The sequence below is a fragment of the Doryrhamphus excisus genome, linkage group LG18 (assembly GCF_037039965.1).
Source record: "Doryrhamphus excisus strain RoL-2023G ecotype Guam linkage group LG18, RoL_Dexc_Guam_v1.1, whole genome shotgun sequence".
NCBI classification, from domain to species: domain Eukaryota; kingdom Metazoa; phylum Chordata; class Actinopteri; order Syngnathiformes; family Syngnathidae; genus Doryrhamphus; species Doryrhamphus excisus.
The window spans coordinates 13,923,568-13,937,899 of record NC_136374.1 but is presented as its reverse complement, the minus strand read 5'-3'; the positions used below and the strand labels follow the sequence as shown (position 1 = coordinate 13,937,899).

Below are 14,332 nucleotides of genomic sequence, written 5' to 3'. Positions count from 1 at the left end.
TCCACATGTCCAAAAGGAGTAGGAAGAAGCAAAGCTTATTAAATCCTACCCATCCATCTGTTACTTTTTCAATCAGTAACTGTTACATTTGTTCACTTCCTGCTTTCTAATATAGTTTTTTTATTTTTTATTTTTATTTATTTATTTATTTTTAATTTTTAAATTTAAATTTTTTTATTATTCTTTCTTTTTTCTTTTTTTATTATTTTATTTTTTTATTCTTAATATAGTTTAAGTTTTTTTTTTAATCACACAGTCAATGATGTTTCATACAATATCGCCTGTGGACAGATTTTAAAATTAGTAAACTGATGTGATAAACCTGTTGGTGTTTTGGGGGGTTGGACCTGTGGATTCGAGGGTGCTTTGAGGAGCTTTAAGGAGGAAAACTCCAGCTGTCGAGGAGGATTTAGGGTTCACATCTCACAATGCTGCTCGGTCTGGGTTCTAACTGGTTTCTTTGACTCTACAAATTATTTCTGAGCACAGAAAATTCTAATTTGCCCTCCATTCTCATTATGTTAATAGGTACAGCCTCATCAATCCAGTTAACTCCATTTTGTCTTTTTCATTTATTCTCCAACAATATCCCTTAGTAGAAAGGGTTAATTAATTCTGCTACATTTTCTAGTCTGGCAGGAGAATATGATTTTTTTTTCAGAGCTGCATTTCAGGCATTTATTCCATTTTCTTCTTACATCCCAAAGTGTCTACAAACATTTTATTAAAGCCCTGGAGCGATCTTCAAATGCTATGATTTAGGCCGGAATGGAGGAGGTGGCGAGAACAGAACAGAACCCATAAATTCCTTTTCCTTTTTGTAGTAAAAAAAAAAGGTGTTTCCCAAAAGTACAATATCTTCTAAAGGTCCCAAAGCAGCTGTTCCTCTGGGTTTCCAAACAGTCCTGCCGTTGCAGCGCTGCTCTCTCTTTCAGGCTACCATCCATTTATGAGTTCTGCATCAGGCGCTCTTTAGCGTAGCGGTCCGTATATGCGTGTACTTCTTACTCGCTGGCAGATGGCCCTGTTTCCACAGCTGCAAAGTATTGTGGCTTTTACACGTATGACAATTTTCCAAAGTGAGATTTGAGTTGATCAAGCTTTAAACCATCTGCAGGGGAAAGGATGGACTAGCACCATCCACTTAAAGTATATGGTCTTTCTTAAATGAGCGTTTTAGTCGTGGAAAAGCTCCTAGGAACCCGTAGGAGTTCTGCAAACCAAGAATATGAATGACAGAGCTAATATTTACTTGGAATTTTATTGCATTTAATTTGGCATTTCGGGCCCCACTGTGGCCTACTGGTTAGCATGATGGCCATGGGGTTAGGAGATTGGATTTTCATATCTTGGGCTTGGGCATTTTTTATGTGGTGTATGCTGGGTACTCTGGCTTTATTCCACATTCCAAAAATATGCATGTTATGCTAATTAGAGACGAATGTGATAATGGTTGTTTTCTGTATGCGTCCTGTGATTGGCTGGTCTTCCTCTCAATCCAAGTCAGCTGGGATAGACTCGTGCAGTCCCAGATCATACCACCACACTACCACCACAATATTTGACTGTTAGCAAGAAACAATAATTATTGAAAAATATTGCTAATCCTGGCTGCACGGCGGTTGAGTGGTTAGCACGCAAGCCACCCTCGCCCATCTCTGTGTGGAGTTTGCATTTTCTCCGGGTACTCCGGTTTCCTCCCACATTCCAAAAACATGCTAGGTTAATTGGCGACTCCAAATTGTCCATAGGTATGAATGTGAGTGTGAATGGTTGTTTGTCTATATGTGCCCTGTGATTGGTTGTCCACCAGTCCAGGGTGTACCCCGCCTCTTGCCCAAAGACAGCTGGGATAGGCTCCAGAATATTGCTAATCCCAAGCTGTAAACTGTGTACCTAAAGTATATCCAGGGTTCATTTCTTCATTCCTGCCTTGAGAAAATGTAAAGTAATGTACTACTGTATCTCTGTAAATACACATTTTGTATACAGATCACATATTGGATCTCACTAGCCAACTATGGCATTTACAGTTGTGTTCAGCAACACAACTCGCAAGTTGTGTTGACAACTAAGTTCCTTCAGAGGATCAAACTGGGGCAAACGAGTCATGCAGAAAACATTAAAGACGACAGTACAAATCAATTTAAAAAAAACAGTATTTGGAAAATATTTACAGATTTTCTTAGGACACTTGGGGCTGATTTGGGTCAAACGCGATGAGTAGTGGAGCTGTCTGTCACAGCTATGCAGAATGATGGTTTTGGATCGCACAGCCCTGGAAGGAAACTCAACAGTTTAGTGAGCTTTAAGGCAAAAAGTGTCGTCTGCCGCAAGAAAATCCTCTTAAAACCAGAGGAAGCATGTCAACACTCATCAGAAAGAAGTGTGTGGATTTGGTTGTTTTTTTCTTTTGCAAACATATTTCATAGTAACGTCAGTGTGACACTAAAGGCAGAATGTTTATGTCAGAATGTTTACGGTTGTGCTGCAGACGCACACAATGTGATGGAATAGCACCTCTGTTGTGGTCAATGAAAAGTTTAGATCTTTGGCTTAACTTCCTTAAGCCCTGACATGATGCCTCTACCAAGTGAGAGGTCGTAGCAAAGATTGCTTTAGAACTTTAGAAAATAATCTTCAGTCAGGTGCAGAAATAGAAGTTCAGCAAAACTGACAGTCATTTTGTCAGGAAAGCACATTATTTTTGAATCAACAAACGGGTAATATGATAGTGACAGTTGTGTTGCTCTTTGCATAGTTTGTGTGTTTTGGACAACCCGAGCTGAAATTGTGAGTCTCCTAGTACCTAGCGTTAAAGCTTTTTGGAGCTTGAGTGTCTTGCACCGGCATTGCAACCACAACACTCACATCCTTATTAATTAAAAAAAAAGAAAAAAAAAGAAAAAAAAAGAAAAAAAAGAAAAAAAGAAAAAAAGAAAAAAAAGAAAAAAGTAAAAAAATGAAAAAAGAAAGAATAATAAAAAATTTAAAATTTAAAAATAAAAAATAAATACAAATTTAACAAAATTAAACTATATTAGGAAAGCAGGAAGTGAACAAATGTAACAGTTACTGATTGTAAAAGTACCAGATGGAGGGGTAGGATTGAATAAGCTTTGCTTCTTCCTACTCCTTTTGGACATGTGATTTGATAATTTTATTATCGTAATTTCATATTCATAATTTAATATTCATCATGTAAAAACGACATAAGAGATTTTTGTCAACTTAGTGTTGTTCTTTAAAATAATCAAGCTTTTTGAAGTAATCCCCAATTCATTCACAAATTTGATACAGAATGACACTAATTAAAAAAATAAAAAAAACATTAAAAATATGTAAAAAATTAAACTTTTAAAAATTAAAAAAAAAAACCTAACTAAAACTAAAAAACCCACAACATTCACATACTTAATAATTTTTTAAAAGAAAAGAAAAAGAAAAAAAAGAAAAAAAAACCAAACTATATTAGGAAAGCAGGAAGTGAACAAATGTAACAGTTACTGATTGTAAAAGTACCAGATGGAGGGGTAGGATTGAATAAGCTTTGCTTCTTCCTACTCCTTTTGGACATGTGGAACTGTGAACTGATTATGTGATGCATTCAATTGTAATCTGATGCATGTTCAAATGAAATTAAACCATTACCATTACCAAGTATAAAATCATATAAAATGTCATGGTTTCACAAATTCCAGCATGTACAGTGACACAATGTCGCTTCATAATCATTGCTAACTGCTGACAGAGGAACGAAACCAGAAACCGATCCCAGCGTTTGAGTGCATTGCTCTAAAATATTTGCTTTTACAGCAGGTTGACATTACCTGAGAAACGTGTGCTTCTAGGGCATCTATTCTAAATGCAGCCCCTAAAATAGAAACGCTAAATTATTAATAGCTCCCTTTGCTCCCTGCTTCGTTTGGGGGTGGGTGAACTTGCACGTATTTGCACGTCTCTTTCCCCCTCGTGCACCAAAATATCACCGACCAGCAGCGCACATCTCAAGGAGAATCAGCTAAGGGCTCTCTTGGAAGCTTCACCGTATCCTCTTCTTGGCTTTTAATTATCAGCATCATCGCTGCTGGCTGAAGTAAATAAATGACTGCATTAACGTCTGATCGATGATACTGGCATTGAGAGTGTACCGCAAATGCACTCAACAATTATTTGTATAATCACATTATGTTCCCTTTTACAGCCCACTGGGCCATGAGACTGTGGTCTTTTAACCCAGATTTATATGCAGACGATGTGCATACCATCTCCTCCCTGCATGTCTTATGCTTATGCTGATGGAGGGAGAAAGAAAGCCCACAAGACCAGTGAATGATTCATAAACAGGATCAATTAGTTACTAATTTGACAATCCATGTGGTAATTCCGCTGGGAAGACATAATTAAATTCTTGTCGTGGCGTGCATAGATAACTGAAGTCACCTGATGAGCCCTGAAAGGGTGCACACAATATTTTGACATTTCATCTCTGCACTTATCCCCACATCCTTTCTGGGGAGAACAGGTTGTTTTGCATTACAAGCAGCGGGAGAGGCCTCCAGAGGTCCCTGTCCAATGCAGAGACATCCCGTCTGACCCGAACTGGCACAGACCATATGTGTCCTTTTCGACACCTTCTGCCACTGTCACTGCTGCTACCGCTCTCTGGCTCTTGTGTATGCATCCACTCAGCAGAATATGCACTCAAATGTCCAATCCTAATAACCATTATACACGTCTGATCAAAATTGGAAAACCGGTTTAAAAATTACAATAATTTACAGTTTTTGGAGCCATATATCCTGTGAGACAAACACAGCTCGTAAGCATTAAAGCTACAGACACACAAAACAACATGTTTTCGGTTGGGTTTACTAAGAGCACTTACAAACTGCTAAATTCCATCAACATCAAGGATTTTGACCCAGACCCGACCAATATACAAATGTGGGATGTGTGTGATTCATTTTAAAAACGCTGTAAAATAGTACATTATGTGACCTTTAATCAGAACCCTGGTCAGCTGTGACTTGTCAGTGTGAAGGCAAGTCGATGGAGAGGAGGACAGTGAGGGCAGCACGCCCCATCAAGCATTTCATACACGCTTAGCGTGGGCTCCTCCTCCCGCTCTGTAGGAGGTTGTAAATAAAATTGAATCTTGAAACCTTCATCATCATTCAATTACACGCTATAACGTCATAGCATGGAAAATGATGATGATGCGCTCAGTGTTTTGTTTCGGTGATGAGCCTTTCACTAATTCTGCAGAACTGGCTCCAAGCTTTTTAGTAGCGATGAGTCACTATGATGAGTTTTATATGATTTGCTCAGTTTGTACTCTAAAACGTTGCTCTTTGCATGCTATTCAATGAGAGGTCAGGATCCGTTGCCAGAGGGTGAAAACTTTCGCTTCTTTCGCTCATAGATCATAGAGAAAAATTACTGCATCGCAACTGTAGCAGAAGAGTATAGGATTTTATACATAACCCATTTTATACTGTATTACTGTCATTGTATGAGCTTTTTGAGGTTGAAAAAAATCATGTTTAATAAAAAGTTGCATCCACATGGGAAGGGATCACTGAAAATCAACAAAATTTTACCCTACTTCCTGCTCTCCGTAGGCCAGAAAGATAGGTGCTGGCAAATAAGATGTATTTACTAATTATTCCAGTACCTGCCCCAATTTCATGAATTCTACCCATATGCTATGTCTTTTTGTGTGTGTGTGTGCGTGTGTGTATGTGTCATAGAACAAGCATTATAGGTTTCCGCCACATATTTCACTCCAGAGGACATATTTGTTTAAGCTCAAGGTGACCGGGTTGGCTCCATTCACAGTGACTGGATTGGTTCCTTATCAGCTGACACTGTCCAATTGTGCAAGTGAACCACATTACTCACTCAGCAGTCGCTGATGGTGTAATCAGCTTTTGCATGTGGTCCAGGGAAGATGTATGGCTTAATTACTGTGCAAATAGCCAAGTTGGACTGGGAGCATGCAGGCCTACCGTGGTGCTGGTGTGAAAAGCACTGGTGAACTGCCAGAGCATGTCAATGCACTAGCCGCTGACCTCAATACGGTTGTGTGAACAGTTCATACACTCCTGATAAACATTCTAAGACAAGTTGAAAAAAATACACATATGGATTTTAAGGAGGATTTAAGTAGAGCTTCAAAATCCCAAAATAAGAAATGTGATTTTGAGACAAAGGGCTTTATTTTTTATTTTAGCATAGACCAGCTACCAGCATGACCAGCATAGACCAGCTACCAGCATGACCAGCATAGACCAGCTACCAGCATAGACCAGCTCCCAGCGTGACCAGCATAGACCAGCTACCAGCATGACTAGCATAGACCAGCTACCAGCATGACCAGCATAGACCAGCTACCAGCGTGACCAGCATAGACCAGCTACCAGCATGACTAGCATAGACCAGCTACCAGCATGACTAGCATAGACCAGCTACCAGCATGACTAGCATAGACCAGCTACCAGCATGACTAGCATAGACCAGCTACCAGCATGACCAACATAGACCAGCTACCAGCATGACCAGCATAGTAGACCAGCTACCAGCATGACTAGCATAGACCAGTTACCAGCAGACTAGCATAGACCAGCTACCAGCATGACCAGCATAGTAGACCAGCTACCAGCATGACTAGCATAGACCAGCTACCAGCACAACTAACATAGACCAGCTACCAGCATGACTAACATAGTAGACCAGCTACCAGCCTAGACCAGCTACCAGCATGACTAGCATAGACCAGCTACCAGCACAACTAACATAGACCAGCTACCAGCATGACCAGCTACCAGTATGACTAGCAAAGACCAACTACCAGCATGACTAGCATAGACCAGCTACCGGCATGACTAGCATAGACCAGCTCCCGGCATGACCAGCATAGACCAGCTACCGGCATGACTAGCATAGACCAGCTACCAGCATAACTAGCATAGACCAGCTACCAGCATAACTAGCATAGACCAGCTACCAGCATAGACCAGCTACCAGCATGACTAGCATAGACCAGCTACTAGCATGACTAGCATAGATCAGCTAGCAGCATGACCAGCATACACATACATACATATGCTGGTCAAAAAAAAATGAAGGAGGGGGACAGGAAGACACAAATGTTAGCAACTTTAGCATAGCTAATATGCTAACATTAGAGTGTAATTTTAACATCAACATCATGCCTGGTTGAGCTATTCACCGACAACAAAGATCTGATCTAACTGATGAGATAGAACATCGGTACGCGATAAATCCTACATAATAAGGAACCTTTAAGACACGCCTCTTATTTGATTATTATTATTATTATTTACTTTTCTCCCGTCTTGGGTTCTCTCACTGCCAGTGTGAAAGCCTAGTTCCAGAACTGCTTGTGGTAATCAGGGCTGACATGATGTTTATGTAACCTCCAAGCCTCACAAACTAGACGCAATTAGACTCCTGGTCGGTGTGACCCCCATCTTTGTAGCATAGCGCCAAATCCTGCAACTGCATGTACCGAGTGAGCCTGCTTCTGCTGCTTCACGAAAAAAGGGTGGTGGGGTGCACTGGTAGAATTTCACAGCTCCCCGCTACGGGAGGTTTGCCCCATAATCCAAAATGACGGACACTTCGGCATAGAGGGCGTAGAGCCCCTCAATTTCCGCCAGAACCCCTCACCGGGGGGAAGCCGGGAAGCCAAGGGCCGAGGCAGCAGACTTATTGTGGTCCAGCGAGAGAGCAAGCGGGGCAGGGGCCTCATTACAACGCTTAACTGCACTCACAGCCCTCATTAAGCGACCACACCAGTGACTTAAATCCAAACAGACAATAAAAAGAGGCTGCCGTTTGAGTAAAGGCCTCCATTTTGGACTCTCGGCATTGTAATGGCTACTTTATGGAGCTGTAAGGCAAACAGATTTCCGTAAACACTGTCGTTTGCTACAATGGGTCAATTTAAGAGGAACGTTTAGGGACTGCGGTGCACAGTAATGAGAGTGAGTGTGTAGTTAAACAAATGCAACATGTCCAGTGTAATAGTAGCTGAGTAATAGAGTGCTTTAGGTCCAGTCATACATTTGTCCCAGTCATACTCTTTATTGCTCTCTGGTTCTACCATATCTTACTTATTGTGTGGAAATATGGGGTAACAACAACAAAAGCAATCACTCGCTAAATGTACTGCAAAAAAGTCAGTAAGGATAATTCATAATGCCGCCTACAGAGAACATACTAACTCCTTATTTCTAAAATCACAAATACTTCAACTTGCTGATATAGTTCATCTTCAAAAAATGTCATCCAATACTTCTCTACAAGAGAGGAGAAATATGATCTCAGGGAAGAAGTACATTTGAAACACTTATATGCTAGGACTACGTTAAAAAGCCATAGCATTTCAGTATGTGGAATCAAACTATGGAATGGATTGAGTAAGGAACTCAAACAATGCACAACAATGAGCCAATTCAAGAAACAATACAAGTAGTTGATGTTGATATTGTAGTATAGTTGATATTGACACTTACTATGGTACCCATTATGTCATTGTATGGTCATATCACCTCATACTTTGGTACGAGGTACTTTATTAAAAAAAAAGACAAAAAAAACCCCTTAAACTGTATTATGGAAAGCAGGAAGTGAACAAATGTAACAGTTACTGATTGTAAAAGTACTAGATGGAGGGGTAGTATTTAATAAGCTTTGCTTCTTCCTACTCCTTTTGGACAAAAAAACCTAAAAACCTAAATTAAAGTAAATTAAAAAACAAAAAAAATAAAATAAAGAATAAAGATTTTATGGCAACCTTGACAGAAAATGATTTTTCAGTATGTTGATGAGAATGGCATTATATTAAAAAATCCTACAAAATCAGCTGTCAATTTATTAAAAAAATACTTAAATTATATTAGAAAAGCAGGAAGTGAACAAATGTAACAGTTACTGATTGTAAAAGTACCAGATGGAGGGGTAGGATTTAATAAGCTTTGCTTCTTCCTACTCCTTTTGGACAAAAAAAACGAAAAACCTAAATTAAAGTAAATTAAAAAACAAAAAAAATAAAATAAAAAAATTTAAAATGAGAATAAAGATTTTATGGCAACCTTGACAGAAAATGATTTTTCAGTATGTTGATGAGAATGGCATTATATTAAAAAATCCTAAAAAATCAGCTGTCAATTTATTAAAAAAATACTTAAATTATATTAGAAAAGCAGGAAGTGAACAAATGTAACAGTTAGCGATTGTAAAACTACCAGATGGAGGGGTAGGATTTAATAAGCTTTGCTTCTTCCTACTCCTTTTGGACATGTGGAACTGTGAACTGATTATGTGATGCATTCAATTGTAATCTGATGCATGTTCTAATGAAATAAAACCATTACCATTACAATAATCTGCAGAGTAGAGGGGTTGATGGATACGACATCATTCCTCCCTTGCTATGTGATGCATTTGATTGAGACATTTAAAGAGCAAATCAATGCTTTAGCGTCAGTCAAATCATGAGGGATGGGGGAGACTTAAGGCACAATCACAAAGCCTGAAAGAGGCAAATGTTTGCAGATCGAAAAAAAGGCTTTAAGGTGTTTCTTCATGGAAGCCCTAAGATTAAAAGGCTAAGCCAGCCCTCGGGAAAGCTTTTTTTTTCCTCTAGCGGAATACTTGTCTATAATCAGCGACTGGGAGAAAGGTAGTGTTTTATATTGTTTAAAATAACGCTGACACCAAGTGGGTGGATGAGTTGCAATCAGCAATGAATGGAGATGCAGCAGCAGGCCTGCCAGCACCACAATCTGCAAATCATGGCTGTGAGGTTAGAGTGTAAGGACCAGAGAGCCGTCCCATTCTGTCTGTCCCACCATCGCCTGCGCACTCAGAGACACTAATCTGCATTCATCAGCATACAGGAGAGCGAGAGAGGAACGTGTGCGCTCCGCATTATGTGCTTGCGGAGTGTGATGAAGAGGAAGCATAATGGTGTTCACTTACCAGCTTGGTTGGTGGTGATGTTGACTGAGGAGTACTGAGGGGAGTAAGGGCTCTGATCCGATACCCCGTTGACAGCCTGCACCTCAAACGTGTACTGCGTGTGGGCCAGCAGGTCACTGATGTACACCCGGGGCTCCGTCAAGCCGAGCTGGCGAGGCAGGAACTGAACGTTGTCCCCGCAGCGGGTGCAGCCGCCACGCCCGCCGCCGCAACTCTTGCAGATGATGTTGAAGACCACGTCTTCACGGCCACCGGAATCTCGAGGAGCCATCCACTCCAGCATGACCGAGGTCTCATTCACACTGGAGATGACGGTCTGTGGAGCGGAAGGGACCGCTGGAAGACGGAACAGATTCGGGAGTGAGGAACGGCACGTTTACATAACAACCAAGCAGATGACAAAAGTTTGAAAACGTTCATATTTAGACACAAAACCATCCTCACACAATGAAAAATCAGTCTGTGGAATTCCATGTGGTTCATTTTGGGAGAAAATACTGGAATTCCGACTGCTCTTACACTGGAAATATTCAACTATTATGTTGGCTTGACGTCAAAGCTCACTTGGGGCTGCATGGCTCAGGATTATATTTCCTCCAAGTGAAAGACTAATTCTGGTCAAGGAACTGGTTTGCTAGTCGGTACGGAAATAGCGAGCTAGCGTTCTCAGATATTCCCACTGATTTGATAATTTTATTATTTTTTTAATAGTCTTAATTTCATATTCATAATTTAATATTCATCATGTAAAAACGACGTAAGAGATGTTTGTCAACTTAGTGTTGTTCTTAATATACAAATATTATTATACAAATTTCCCCACTGAGGGACGAATAAAGGCATATCTTAATATCAAGCTTTAATAATCAAGCTTTTTGAAGTAATGCCCAATTCATTCACAAATTTGATACAGAATTTTTTTTTTTTTTTTTTTTAAAAAAATAAAAAATTTAAAAATTAAAAAAATTAAAAAACATTTCAAAATGACAAAATTTTCGAAATTTAAAAATAAAAAAAATAAAAAATAAAAAACCACAACATTCACATACTTATTAATTTTAAAAAAAGAAAAGAAAAAGAAAAAAATATATATTAGGAAAGCAGGAAGTGAACAAATGTAACAGTTATTGATTGTAAAAGTACCAGATGGAGGGGTAGGATTTAATAAGCTTTGCTTCTTCCTACTCCTTTTGGACATGTGGAACTGTGAACTGATTATGTGATGCATTCAATTGTAATCTGATGCATGTTCAAATGAAATTAAACCATTACCATAGAGTTCAAATATTAAAGAACAAAAAACAAAAACAAAAAATAAAAAAATAATAATTAAAAAATAAAAAAACAAAAACTTAAACTACATTAGGAAAGCAGGAAGTGAACAAATGTAACAGTTACTGATTATAAAAGTACCAGATGGAGGGGTAGGATTTAATAAGCTTTGCTTCTTCCTACTCCTTTTGGACATGTGGAACTGTGAACTGATTATGTGATGCATTCAATTGTAATCTGATGCATGTTCAAATGAAATAAAACCATTACCATAATTTCTCAGGAAAACACTACAGCTCTCCAAGGCTTTGGCTGACAATCGCCCCTCACAGAATTCCCATTCACTGGATCCGATTTTCCAAGCAAGTGCCCACATTGAAGTGTTTTCTTCCCAATTTCCCCAAAGAGGAGCAAACACATGTGAGCTACACATGTTGACTGGGAATCCAGACATATAAGAAGTGTTTATCTTTTTCAGGCACGTGGAGGACGGCGAGACTAATGAGTTAAACAACGGCACTCCTCCCACAATATCCGGAATCTGAATCGATCACTTCTTGTTTAACCTCCTTTAAAAGGCAGTAATTAACAGACCTCCGGCTCTGGAAGGAAGCCCCTTCTTCTTGGTTGTGAAACAGAGCTCCTCTTCAGCGTCTCCATCCTGTGGAGGAGGACTAAAACACCCCCATTAGCTTAGGCGGGTGGCTCTGGTGGGCCCCGCTTTAATCAGGCCGGATCGTGCTGTGCTTAATGCCAGTGACGTGACGCTGCCGCTCTCATTCACAACAGCTGCTCGACTCCCAGAGCCGGGCTTATGCAAATCCCCTTTGTTGGAGGCCATCATCTCGTCCTTTCAGCACACACAGAGGGAGTGAAGGAAATAAAAACGCTACCAAAACCATGAAAGGGGCGTTTTTTCACCTCCCTCGCTTTTGTTTTAGATCGAGCGAATCCCCCCCCACCGCGAACCTGCGTTCCTTCCTATCAAGTTTGGTGTCAGCTTCAAATTCACATTCAAATTCAAACAGCTTCATTGGCATGACAAGAGCCAGAGCGGCCCGGACTCATTCTCCATGGCGGCCCCTCTCACAAAGGCACCGCGTCGCCGCCCGGTAACCTCTGCTCTGGTTCCGAGCGCTAGCCGTGTGATGTTGAGGACAGGCTGGCCCAGCCTTGTGTGTCGGGTGGGATCTTTGGAGAGCTGCACTATAGGGATGAGAGCGTCACATTGGAGTGGGGCGGGTGGGTGGAGGACAGCTCTGACAGGAGTAGCAATGACCGCCACTGAACCCTGACCCTCGGCTCTTCTGCTTGCGTGTGTGAAATGTGAGGGTTCACACACGTGACACCCAAGTCTTTAGAAGACACAATTGTGTGCTACATGTTCAACACTTCCAATTAAGTCCACATAAAACAAGGTGGCTACAATACATACTTGTGCAGGGCATCTGGAAGGGATCGGAGTCGGTGCGATAGTATCCGTTGCGGCAGACGCAGTTAATGGCGCCCTCGCTGGTGGTACGGCTGTTGATGGGACACTGTGTGCAGGACTCATCTCCCTGTGTCGGCTTGAAGAAACCCGACGGGCAAGCTGGAAACAGATGAGATACAAAGTTGGAATTATGGATGTTCATAGTAGAATGCATTATGAAATACTACTACTTCAATTTCACTATATGTCAGTAAGTTCCCCTTTGTGTACACCCTGGACTGGTGGCCAGCCAATCACAGGGCACATATATACAAACAACCATTCACACTCACATTCATACCTATAGACAATTTGGAGTTGCCAATTAACCTAGCATGTTTTTGGAATTTGGGAAAAAAACGGAGTACCCGGAGAAAACCCACGCATGCACGGGGAGAACATGCAAACTCCACACAGAGATGGCCAAGGGTGGGATCGAGCTCGGGTCTCCGAGCTGTGAGGTTTGCGCGTTAACTGGCCATATTTCATTGGGAGTGACCAGGATGGATAGGATCAGGTACTAGTACATCAGAGGGACATTACAAGACATTAAAAAGTCTGAGAGGCCGGACTGAGGATGGAATTGAATTCAGGTCTCCTAGCTGTGTGGCCTACCTGCTAACCACTCTCAACCATGCAGCATTTTGTTTTTTTCAATGTACATTGTAATAACCACAATTAAGGAAAATAATTGTTTTATATTTTATTACAATAATATCTAATTACTTCAGTGTGTTTATTTGCCTAAAATGCAAGGATGGCAGGGCATTAAATGGATGCTGTGTAAAACGCGTTATATATAACAAGTATATTGACATGTTTTAACTGTAATAATGATTTGGAGTGCATGAGAAAGTGGACAGCTATGACCTAATGGTTATTTATTAAGTATATTGCACAACATGGCAGTAATGTTATAATAGTGGTAAGGAGTAAATTTCTCAGACACATTTAAAAAAAAACAAAAAACAAAACACCAGCTAGCATATGTTAGCATTAGTGACCAAAATGGATTAAACCGCATAAAAATTGTGGCACGGACACACACACAGACACACACAAAAGCAACAACAATTTACGTTTATGTTTACATTTACATTCACAATGATAGCTACGTAGCTAAACCTTGCCAAATATAACTAGTGCAAAGGTGTGTGTTACATCAGTGTACTCAAAACAGGAAGAGGCAGGAAACAATGCTGGCAGGTCATTTGAATGTTGACGCCCAATACCAGCTGGAGGAACGTACCAAATACGGTCCCTTTAATACCAGTGGATAAACAAATGGACGGATACGCGACATCGAGCTCCTGACACCTCAGCATTTTAAGTAACCGTCTCAGAAGACAAGCGATGCACACGATGAACAACACCAAGGAGTGATGGCTCGCATGTGATGCAGCTCTCAGCGCAACATGCTGTATCTTGAATAATTCACTTGGCTCTGCTTGCCCACCATACGTACATCTGAAGTGGCCCGCTTTCTGGAAGAGCCCTTTTAAGAGTCCCCTAACACACACACACAAAAAAAAAAAACACACAGCACCGACATCAAAACCTCTATCAAAACTCTACTGA

The 14,332-nt window shown here is 40.5% G+C and overlaps 1 protein-coding gene across 4 annotated transcripts in view; it reads right to left on the bottom strand.

Moving 5' to 3' along the window:
* The window catches only part of ephb2b (eph receptor B2b), a 141,111-nt gene that overhangs the window by 21,459 nt on the left and 105,320 nt on the right, over positions 1 to 14,332 (bottom strand). For all 4 annotated transcript variants that reach the window (XM_058055940.2, XM_078798346.1, XM_078798345.1 and 1 more), the window contains exons 4-5: positions 12,719 to 12,874; positions 10,012 to 10,347 (exon numbers count right to left, since the gene is read on the bottom strand). In XM_058055940.2, coding sequence (XP_057911923.2) covers positions 10,012 to 10,347; positions 12,719 to 12,874 — 492 coding nt within the window. The remainder of the gene's footprint in view (positions 1 to 10,011; positions 10,348 to 12,718; positions 12,875 to 14,332) is intronic.